At 34.9% G+C, this 12,289-nt stretch overlaps 1 protein-coding gene across 2 annotated transcripts in view; it reads right to left on the bottom strand.

Annotated features, from left to right (window-relative positions):
* Positions 1-12,289, bottom strand: part of STPG2 (sperm tail PG-rich repeat containing 2) — a 688,703-nt gene that overhangs the window by 650,546 nt on the left and 25,868 nt on the right. For both annotated transcript variants that reach the window (XM_058432763.1, XM_058432765.1), the window contains exon 5: positions 1,862-1,974. In XM_058432763.1, the coding sequence (XP_058288746.1) occupies positions 1,862-1,974 (113 nt within the window). The remainder of the gene's footprint in view (positions 1-1,861; positions 1,975-12,289) is intronic.

Raw genomic sequence — 12,289 nt, 5'->3', positions numbered from 1 at the left:
CCAGAAGGAACTAAGACAACTACAAGTCAAAGGTACAGTGAAAGCAGCTAACTCAAAGAGCAAACAAATTACAAAAATGGTGAAGTAACTGAAGCAGTCAGGAATGCAATCCATATTCATACATTTCTTCAGGTAGAAGTTAAAACACAAATGGAAGAAGAGGAAAAACAGGAGAAATAACAAAGATCAAATAAAGCAAGAGCACAACAAATGGGGAAGGAATGAGAGTGGGACAAGGTTGAGGAAGTAAAACAGACTGGTAGGAAAAACCACCAAGCAGAATCAGTTAACACTGCTTACAGTCCCAGGTATGCCTGGGGTACTCACGCAGTAGTGAAATGGATGGAAAACAATCATCATAGAATGATATACATTTTAAAAGATGAATTTTTATTTATGCTACTTAAACCTCAATAAAACTGAGAAGAGGGGAAAGAGAGACGGTGAGTGAGAGAGAGAGCATGAGCACAAACCAGCCAATCTGGCAGAAGAAAAGGATAGGATTAAAATATTGAAGAACAAAAGCATATGTCAAGAAGACTATGATATGTGTTAGAGTATTTTACAGACCTTGTCTTGTTTGGAATAATAATAATAATATTAAGTAAAGACTTAATTAAGCTAAATATGTATGTTAAGGTTCTAGCATAACTACTAAAAGAATAAAAATACAAAGGTATATATTCCATATTAAGAGAGTGAAAAAGTGAACAGGATGATGGATTAGAGTATAAATTCCCAAAAACAAAGGCCATGTTTTATTCCTGTTATTCTCAGTTATTAAGTTCAGAACTGGCACATAGCAAGAATTCAAACAATGTTTACTCAATGAATGAACAGTAGCAGGGGAGTCCAAGCAAGATCCTAAAATATATCCACTGCTAGTAAACAGATATATCTGATCTGTCTAGCAAATTAATTGAGTATGTAATCACTCTCAGGCTTCTTGGGAGAAAATTTATGCTATGAAAGAAAAAGAATCAGGCAGATAAGCTGGACCCTTAAAAAATTAATTATAAGAAAGGGTAGCAGACTCTGAGAACAATATGGTATTTGTTACTCAGTTTTGCCTTCCATGAACTGATGTCTAAAACCTCACTGTAGGAGTAGGAGAAAATAGAGTTATTTTGCCAGAAATGTATTTCTTCATAAATAGTCTCTGACTTACACTGACTGAGAATGCCTTCTAAATCCATCATGTAGTCAGAGGAATGAAGATGAGAGCCAGGGATAAAATGGAGAATTCTGGGTCACCTTCTTTTACATTTTCTCTGATCTTTTATCTACTTTATAATTAAGGACAGTATATTTTAGTACATGGCTACATGCGCTGTGTAATCGAACAGGTTTCAATTTAACTTTAGCTCTGCCATTTAATAGCTGCATGATCTTGAACATGTTATTTATCCCCTCTAACCCTTGCATTTTTTACTGATAAAATAGATATAACGATATTAACTATGCAAAGCTAGCTGTGAAGATTAAATGAGTTAATGCATATATAGTAGATAGCACAAGATTTGGCTTATAAAAAAACAATTAACTTGGGGGGATGGGGGGCTAGGGGAGAGACAGCATTAGGAGAAATACCTAATATAGATGATGGGTTGATGGGTGCAGCAAAACACTATGGAACGTGTATACCCATGTAACAAGCCTGCATGTTCTGCACATGTATCCCAAAACTTAAAGTACAATTTAAAAAATCAATAACCTTCATATACATTACACCAAAATGTAATACTTCTTGGAGTTTTTCATACTAATTTTTCCTTTCTTTACAGCATAGCCTAGTGTGAATTATTAGAATACTTTTCTAGTCAAGAGCTACGTTAAAGGTATACTATATTTTTTTACTTACTGGACTATATCATACTGTCCTGGACCAGGACCTGACTTTTTAGGTAACTCTTGTCTTCCTGAAGAGTTGCCAAAATGTATACCTTTGTATTTCAAAGTTGCACTGGAAACACCCTAAAAAATAAAAAGTTTTAAAAAGTGAGGATAAAACATAGTTTAAATAAGTCATGAAACAATGTTTGGCTTTACCTAAGTCTAAATCCAAAGGAACGATAGCCTCAGTAAGGGGGTTCCACTGGCAAATGCTAAAGTGCTCTTGGATAGATCCCAGGCTAAGTTATCACTGTTGGTTCCCATTCCACTCCTGAGTCAGCTACGGTTCCCAGAGAAGCACCTCTAACATTAGCATATTCTCAACCCATATGAACAGCTTTGCTCTTGGCAGTACACCCAGTAATCTAAAACTTTAAGAAAAATGAAAATTAGCTCCTCATCATTTAAAAAAGAGAGAGGGGACAACATTATTTGGGAAATAGAAATACCTATCAAAAATACCTTAACTAAACAGATTGAAAAAATGCAAACATCACCAACAGTCATTAGATAACTTCATATTAACGTAACCTTTAAACAGAGTCAGAAATACTTAACAATAAATTAAACACTACCCTAGTTCATTTTATTGCTAATGCTTAAAGACAGGATCAATCTTTTAATGACAGAGAAATTATTTGTGACAAGAAATAATCATCTATCCTTTATACTCACTACAATAAATGTTAAAATTAAGCATGAACCATAAAAAGTTTAAGCACACTGTTTCACCAGAAACTAAAACAATAAAGCATAACACAACAGTAGCTTTTTTTTTTTACAGGAATCCTCTTAACCTAAAACATTCTTAGTTGAGAAATCATTTAAGAATATTTTAAAACATATTTTTAAGCTAGTGGTATTTACTACAATTTCCATAACATATAGTTTAACAATGTGTCAGGTTGTTACAGCAGGTAGACAGCCCGACATGAGCAGGGTAATATAGAGCCCCCCCAACCAAGAATGTCAGGCGACCATCAGGTGATGGTCAGGCAGTTGTTAACAGTCTAAAATAATAATTGATTGCAGCTGGCACCAGGGAAAGGCAGTCTCCCAAGAGAAAAATCCTGAAGCTGGTGATCAGCAGCTTCCAGATAACATCTCAGGAGTTGGGCGAATGGGCTCACACATGCACACTAAAAGGCAAAATGGCCGTGTTTAACCGGTATATGACGCTCTAGGGGCATTCAACTGGAAAGGTAGGAATGCCTCAAGTGAGCATGTGTACAACTCCAGTAAACACACTGCACACATGGCCCCTCTCAAGTGCTAGAAAGCCACTGAGCATGTGAACAGCCCACCCCAAGGAAAGAATCAGGGGACAAGTAATGCAAGACCCTGGAAGCATGCCAACATACAAAACCCAAAGTTAAAAGGTCAATTCATGCACTTGATCTCTCAAATCACCTGCTTGGCCCTCTTCCAAGTGTTCTTTACTTCCTTTCATTCCTGGACTAAAGTTTTTTAATAAATTTTTACTCCCACTCTAAAACTTGCCTCGGTCTCTCACTCTGCCTTATGCCCCTCGATTGAATTCTCTCTTATGAGGAGGCAAGAATTGAGCTGGCTGCATACCCATATGGATTTGCCACCGCTAAGTTGTTCTAGGTGGCTATTACTATTCTATAGCAGTGGAACCAACCTCTCTCAGTTACCATTATAAGCAATAATAATGCAGTAAGTAGTAACATTAGTGACAAAAGCATAATTTCAGTTCAAAATGGTGAATCAAATCCATACCTGCCCCATCCGACTCCAAAATTTCAAAAGAAGTATATCAAATAGACACAAGTAAGTGCTAGAAACTTCACATGCCAGGAACTTTAAAGACTTTCTGGAAGATATAGCACAGCAAAGACTAGAACCAGAAAAGGACCTCATTACATATGAAAAGAGTCTCAGCTGAACCCTCTTAACATCCCCAGAACCAGAAAAGGACCTTATTACATTTGAAAAGAGTCTCAGCTGAACCCTCTTAACATTCCCAAAAAATAGAAACTGGAGATCAACTCTTAGGTAGCGAGTAGGGGGCAATTCTCAAAACTACTAGCACCTTCGGAGATGTGAACCAGTGCCATTACATTAAGTGATGAGGAGAATGCTAACCTCCACTTTATTATTGGCAGATGTAGTTGAAACTAAATTGAAAGCACTTTCTCCTGCCCCTAGTGACTTTCTAGTTATAGAGGCACCACTCCAGAAAGCTTTGAGGTGCCGCAACAAAATCCAAAAAGAAGCTGGCGCACACTAAAATTCCTTGAACTTACCACTAACACCTAGCCCCCACACATTATAATACATAAGCACAATAGAATTAACTTTCCCTTCTACATCTGCCTGGCCTGAAAAAATTAAATGCGGACTGTGATGGTCAATCTTAGATGTCAGCTTGACTGAGTTAAGGAATACTCACATAGCTGATAAAGTGTTATTTCTGGGTATGTATTTGAGGCTGTTTCCAGAATAGATAGGCATTTGAATCAGTGAACCATCCTCACCCAATGTCGTGGGCACCATTCAATCAGTTGAGGGCCCAGATAGAACAAAAAGACAGAAGAAAGGTAAATTTGTTCTCTTTTCTGGATCTGAGATGCCCATCTTCTCCTACCCTTGGACATCAGAACTCCAGGTTTTCTAGCCTTTGGATTCTTGGACTTTCTCCAGCAGCCCCTCAGGTTCTCAGGCTTTTTTCCTTGGACTAAGAGTTATACCATCAGCTCCCATGGTTCTCAGGCCTTCAAACTTGAACTCAGCTACTCCACCAGCTCCCTTACTTCTCCAGCTTGCAGACAGCATATCATGGGACTTATCAGCCTCCATAATCATTTGAGCCAATTCCCAGAATAAACCCCATCTCACATATATAGTTATGCACCACAAAATGATGTTTCAATGATGGACTGCATATATGACAATGGACCACATATACAATGGTGAGCCCATAAGATTACAACACCATATATTTACTGTTCCCTTTCAATGTTTAGATGTATTTAGACACACAAATACCATTGTGTATCTGGATCTTTGTAATCTGTACCACACAGTACAATAACATACTATTCAGGCTTGAACCACAGAAACAATGGGCTATACCATATCGCTTAGGTGTGTCGTAGACTATACCATCTAGATTTGTGTAAATATACTCTATGATGTTCACACAATGACAAAATCACCTAACAATGCATTTCTTAGGACGTATCCCCATCATTAATTGACACATGACTGTGTAAGCATTGGTTCTGTTTCTCTGCAGAATCCTAATACAAAGACTAACACAACCTCTGACAGAACTTTAATGTTTGCATGAAGTAAAATGAGACCTTTGTTGATTCTTTTTTCATAGATGCAAACTTGTACAGAAAATTATAGTTTTTCTAAAGAGTTATCCTGCTTTGATTTTAGTAAGTCCCCTTGATTATTTCTTTCTTCGGTGGTAGAGAATATTGGAGTTGACGAGAGAAACAAGAAGTCGTCTGCTATGTCCAAGTAGAATTCAGACATGTTTTGGAATACCTGGTGAACAAAGCAAAACAACCAAAAGGGAAATGTAAAAACTAATCCTACGAGAAGAAGCAGCTAATCATGATGGCCCACACCTAGTAAGAAAATCTTAGTGTCAAAAGAGTGGCAATGCTAAATACTGGGGATTTTCTGTCAACTGGGTTTGCGTTCTAACACAGACAATCCTCAATGACTTTATGCCTCATATCCTTTTGAGTGTGAAGAAACTACGAAAAAAAAAAACTAAAATAACTGTTTCACTAAAATATTGGCTAAAAGAAAGAAAAAAAAAAACCCTGCACTACTTTTGAACCTTTCTAATAGAGTATAACACGAAGAAAGACATCATCCTCCTCCCCCTACTTTATCCCAGCTAATCCGGCAGCTTTAGCTGTGAAAGAGAACATTGGTGGAAACGCCCAGCAGAGAGCACCATATGGCAAGAGACTGAAGTGCCTGGTGGAACAGCAGCTGTACTCAATGGAAACAGACTTAATTCGGGAGCATAGCTGAGACAGCCCCCGGAGATGTCTAGAAATACGTGGGTAGAGTAACTTTGCAAAAGGCTATATGTCCTCTACATTGATGGTTACAGACAAAATAAAATGGTATTTAAGTTATTAACATTATTCCAACTCTCTTTAGTAACTCCAATCCAATGAAGCCTGGGAAAATGTGTTATATAAGTAAAAAGGATTAATCCTTATTTCCTCTAGGAATATTTCCAGCACTGTACGTGGTCTCAGTGGGCTTGAATTATTGATCTGCAAATCCCTTCTGTTGTAACACAAAGAGCAGAAAGGCATTTGCCCTTCTTCACTATGGACATTCAGCTTTAACACTGAGTGTTGAGTGATAGTCTTAAAAAGCACTATCTCAAAGTAATATATTATTATTCTTAATAGCATTATTATTATTATTACAAGTAGGGATTCTAATTTGATACACAATTCCAAAGCCCAGCCCCTTGTCATGTCCTTGAAGGAACAAAGCTATGAATAAGAACTGAAAGACCTATCCTGCAAATCTCTGTAACACATAGGGTATATATACACTACTTTGGAATTCCTAAGTATAACACAAAAGGAAATAAGAGAGTCAGACCATCCAAAGGCATTGGGTTTGGTGGGTGTAGGGGGGCAGAGACAAATGCTATAAAACTTAGCAGAATGACATACAAAAGTGGCAGAGTCTGACATGTCCAGCACAGCAGTACATCCCAGTAAAAGAGCACTGGGAGAAACCCTAGCATCCACTAGAGTAACTGAAAACACTCTTCTTACAGGGTCAGTGGCAATTCCAAAGACTGCTGTGCCAAACAGAACTTCAGGAAGAGAGAGAACCTAGCCAAACAACACTTTCTCTTGCTAAAGTAAGTGCTCCAGACCACCTTTCAAATGCAATTACCTAATACAACCATGGATTTTAAAGTACATAGGCAGTTTTGATGGCAGAAAGAATGAAATTTCCCATTTATGTTAGAGTTTATTTTTAACTCAGAAATAAAGCAGAACATCATAATTGTGCATATTTTTTTCTACTATATTATGACCATAACAGACAGTGAAGTAGAAAATCTGAAACTACATTCTAATATAATATAGTCATGCTGAATATTTTAGACATTGTATATATTTCATACAAGAACATATCTAATATATTGATTTACTATAGTCTATACATTTGTCAAAAAATCAATATTTTAAAATACAGCATTCTGATGTCATCTTTTACATCATATTTTTATAGCCTAAAATCATGTTAAGGTTTTGTATTAACTCTTTTAATGCAATGATTCAAGACCTTGAGCAGTATTCTATCGAAGAAGCTTTCTTTAAGTGACTTTACATTATTGAGATTTTATGATGCAATTGTTTCACAATTCTAATGGTAATCCAGTAGGAGGAAAGATTATGTATGTGTACATGCGCACACGCACACACAATTTAAGACCCTACAATAATATCCATTTTGTGTGTGTGTGTGTGTGTGTGTGTGTGTGTCTACAATATTATCCATTTCATTCAAACCACGTGAATTGACAAGTACTTAACTCATTTACCTCTGCGGTACTCAGGTAGATGTTCAATCAGAAATTTAAAAGCCTTTTAAAAATACAGACAGAAAACAAAGGATAAATTGATGCACTCTTATCTCTAAATTACAGTTTCTTTTATGTCAAGAAGTGTTGGCAATACTAACTTCAAGGTCACTGTCAATTTTGAAAATCATTAGCAAATAAAATATGACTTAATCGAAGCAAACAGCATGGAACTGCATTATTTTAAGTAAATGCTACACTATAATTTGAAGAAGAATTACTAACTGCCACTCTCACTGACAATTAAATAAATGAAGATGGGGCTATGCAACTTTCCCCCATGTCTTTCCATAATTAAATATGGAAATAGAATTTGTGAAGAATTAAAAGGCCCAAAGTGCATCAATTCAAACACTAATGAACTGTTTTCCAGTGTGGCAGCACACAGGTAGTTCCCAGCATGTTATCATTAGCAAATATGTCAGTATCATCATTCCAATCACAAACTTTGCTTCTGAAATCCACCTCTGAAAAATAGATTTCTAATAGTTACCTGGGCTCTTCTAAAAGAAGAAAGAAGCTAAATTTTATCATTCAAAATGTTATATAAAATAACTTTTTTGTAGAATTTCTCTTTACAAATTAAATTTAGCTAAAGTTTATCATTTGTCACTTAGAGTCTTACACAACTCTTAATTCTGTATTGAAGCTTTATTAGACAGCTTCAGCAGATGTGATTCACCAGTTAAGAAAGAATCACAATAATTACCCATCTATTGGATTATTTTCTTAATTTTCTATCAATATGCACCTCTGGAAACTAAACCCACATATAGTATTAAATATTATTTCAAAAAGCAAGCAAAGAGTTACACAGAATTATCGAAACTTTGGATAAGATTTGAATTAACATTATTACAGTATCAATTTGGCAGTAGTTTGTGAAGAACTTGTGTTTTTCTGCAGGAGAAACAGAAGAAAATAAAGCCTTCAGCTACTGAACTTTGCCACACTATCTCTAGTTCTCTCAAATACAAGATGAGGATTTCAAAAAATATTACAATTCAGTTTGTATTAAACTTTGCTGAATCTTCTTGAATATTATGAACTATGTCTTTAACCGATATAGAAAACTGTTTTTATATAACATGTTTTTAAATTACATCTAGATTTTTATTCCAATAAATACAAGTTGTATTGATTCAATAATTATTAAATTAGGCCATCAAATAAATTAGGTCATCAAATAATGTCTTCTTCTTCTTCCTTATTTCTATAAATAATGATTTAGCCAGGAAGTGATCAAGTTTTATATGTCAAAGTAATGTTTATTCATGTGGGGAAAGGATTTTATACATGCAGGGAAGCTTGGAGGCATTATTGTGGCCTTCTAATAGATGATACATTATTCTGAAACAAAAAAAAATAGCTTAAAGCAAGAATTACATTTTGAGACGTAAGTTAAGAGTGATTAGGAAATTATTAAGCTAAAGCCAAGAATCTATGACTAATTGTGAAGAATGCTTATTTCAATATATTAGACCATAGTTATTTTTCCCAGGATATTTTAGGTAAGGAAACAGCACAAAGATTAAGTAACTTGGCCAAGGACAAATAACTATTAAGTGGTAGAGTCAGGACACATAACCAGGAAGTCTGGCTCCATTACACTTCTTTGCATAACTTGTCCTTCACCTTGGGGAGAATATCCTAATATCAAATCATAAGACCATTTCACTGGAGTTTTTAAAGAATTGAACCTATTGTTCAGATAAGCATATCTTACTCAAATATTTAAGATACTTAAATATCTTAATGAAGATTAATTGTCACATTGTTATTAATAGGATGATGGGACAGTCAAGGCCTAGAAGACCAGGTATGTCATAGAGAGAGAGAATGAAATATTCTTGAGACAAAAACTCCCACGGCCAGAAAGAAATGGGAATTCTCATGGCTAGAACAGGAAACATGTAACTTATATTATCCTTACTTTCCATGTTACCAGAATTAATCTGGTTCTTCATAATTTTTATAGCATGAAACAATGTATTAGTCTCAAAATATCTGCCTACTACTGTACTTAAACACAAAATGTATTATTTCTAGTTTGTTCCATAATCAATAGGAATTTTTCTAAAAACTTACAAATCAAAAATTAAATAATACTGGCTTATATGTTTACCTTTATCATTGTTCTTTAATTCTTTGTATGAATTTGAGTTACTGTCTGATAAGCTTTCATTTCAGCCTGAAGACTCCATTTGATATTTCTTTTAGGGGGTATGCCAGCAACAAATTCTGTCAGCTTCCATTTATCTGAAAATGTCTTAATTTCTCCTTTATTTTCAAGGAATAGCTTTGCTGATTCTAGAATTCTTGACTGGCAGTCTGTTTTTTCAACACTTTGAATAAGTCATCCCCCTCCCTCTGACCTCATGATTTCTATTAACCTTTTGGGGGATTCCTTCTACATGATATGTCACTTTTTTCTTGCTGCCCTAAAGATTTTCTTTTTGTCTTTGGCTTTCAACAGCTTGACTGTGATGTGTCTAGGTGTGCACCTCTTTGCATTAATCTTACTTAGAGTTTGTTGAGCTTCTTCTTTCTGTAATGTTTTTTCATCAAATTTGGGATGTTTTCAGCCATGATTTCTTCAAATATTCTCTTTTCTCCTTTCTCTTTCTCCTCCCCTTCTGGGATTCCCATTATGTGTATGTTGGTATACTCGATAGTGTCCCCTAGATCTCTGAGGCTCTGATTACTTTTCTTCATCCTATTTTCTTTCTGTTCATCAGACTGCATAATATCAATTGACATGTCTTCAAGTTAACTGATTCTTTCTTCAGCCAATTCAAATTTTCTTTTGGGCTCCTCTAGAAAGTTTTTCATTTCAATTATTGTAATTTTCAATTCCAGATTTCTACTCAGTTTGTTTTTATAATTTCTATCTCTTTATTCATGCTCTCTATTGGGTGAGGCACTATTCTTATACTTCCATTTAGTTCTTTAGACATAGTTTGCTTTATTTCTTTGAACATATTTAAAATAGCTAATTTAAAAATTTTATCTAAGAAGTCTAATGCCTTGGCTTCCTCAAGAACAATTTCTTTTTCTGTATATGGGCCATTTTTTTATTATTTGCATGTCTCATAATTCTTTGCTGAAACCAGATATTTTGTATGATATAATGTGACAACTATGAATATCAGAATTCCTACCCTGATGGTTTGTTTAGTGATTTTCCTAGACTAATTCTCTAAAGTCTGTATTCTTTGTACACTGAAATCTCAGCCTAATTAGCTGAATGGTCAGGTAATGTTTGGACAAAAATTTTCTTAAGTGCCTTGAACCAATAAATCTCCAATCTTTGCAAAGGCCCTCCGTACATGTGTTGGGGCATAATTTTAATGCTCAAGCAGTCAATTTACAAATCTGTGTTTAGCCATCACTTCCTGCTTGTGTAGAGCCTCAAGGTCACCCGAAGGTAAGAGCTTGTAGATTCTCAATTCTTTTTTTTGCAGTGATAGTTTACCAATTCTAAAACTACTTTCAATGTACTATGGGATTAAGCAAATGGGTACATAATGAGGATAATGGGAGCTAGGTTTCTCACTGTGGAAGCAGCGAGTCAAATATGGAAAGAGAAAGTCTAGAATAAACCTGTGGTGTTAGACTGAAATTGGAGGTATATGTATAAACTCAAAGGTTTTAACAGACAAATAAGAAGTATAGATTTCTTACTCTGTCCATTGAGATGACCTAGAAGCCATAACACCCAGTAACAATGCATGTACCTAGTATACAGGTCTTACTTTGAAATACATTCTGCTGCTATGGAAGTAGGGCTCCTTAAAGAAGTGGCTGATTGCAAGGCTCAGGCAAGCAAATAAATAAAACAAACCTGGAATATCTTTTTATGCCAGAAAGTAAGGCAATTTTCAAAGAATGATATGACCATGTCAAAAGGACACAAGAAGTGGCTTAAAAGGCTCCCAAGGGTCAAATCTGGAATTACCAATGCCTCAAAATAAACAATAAAGAAATAAATTATAGCACTTTGAGTAAAATAGGAATTCATAAATCTATACTGATATAAATATATAAATGAGGAAAAAATAAAGCTCTTCTTTATAGTAAAATGCCAACAAATAAAGGTTAAAAAATAGAGTTAGAAAACTACCATTTGATAAGCATCATGGTAAAACTGGTTCAGGAATCATCAATAGATGTTAAAACTATTAAGTGAGAGTTTGATGAGAAATAGGTAAGAGTTTGATGAGGAATGAAATATAGTCTTAAAGTAATCCTCAAAAAATATTTACTTTACATGAGTTAAAACTAGAAGTCACCACCTCAAGTTAACACAATCATTTATGAGATAAATACCTTGTTACTCTTAACATGACGTATTAAGAACCTATCACTTCTATAGTACTCCTGCCAAAATATTAAACAAACCTTCAGATATTCATAATATATACAAACCCATAACTGAAGCATATTCTACAAAATAAATAACCTGTACTCTTCAAAAAAAACTAAAGATTAAAAAAGACAAATACTGAAGAACTGTTCCAAATTAAGGGATTCTAAAGAGACATGCAACTAAATGCAACATGTAATATCAGATTGAACTCTGGATCAAAAATCTTTTTTTCTATAAAAGATGTAATTGAGATAATTAGCAATATTTTTCATAATAATGAATGAAATGCCCTGATTTTGATAACTGCATTGTGGTTATAAAAAAGAATGTCTTTTTTTTTTAAAGTTCTAGAGTAGATCAGCAGAATGTGCAGGTTTGTTACACAGGTAAACATGTGCCATGGTGGTTTGCTGCAT

The sequence above is a fragment of the Hylobates moloch genome, unplaced genomic scaffold (assembly GCF_009828535.3).
Source record: "Hylobates moloch isolate HMO894 unplaced genomic scaffold, HMol_V3 SCAFFOLD_2, whole genome shotgun sequence".
Taxonomy (NCBI): Eukaryota; Metazoa; Chordata; class Mammalia; order Primates; family Hylobatidae; genus Hylobates; species Hylobates moloch.
This window is presented reverse-complemented; position numbering and strand designations above follow the sequence as displayed.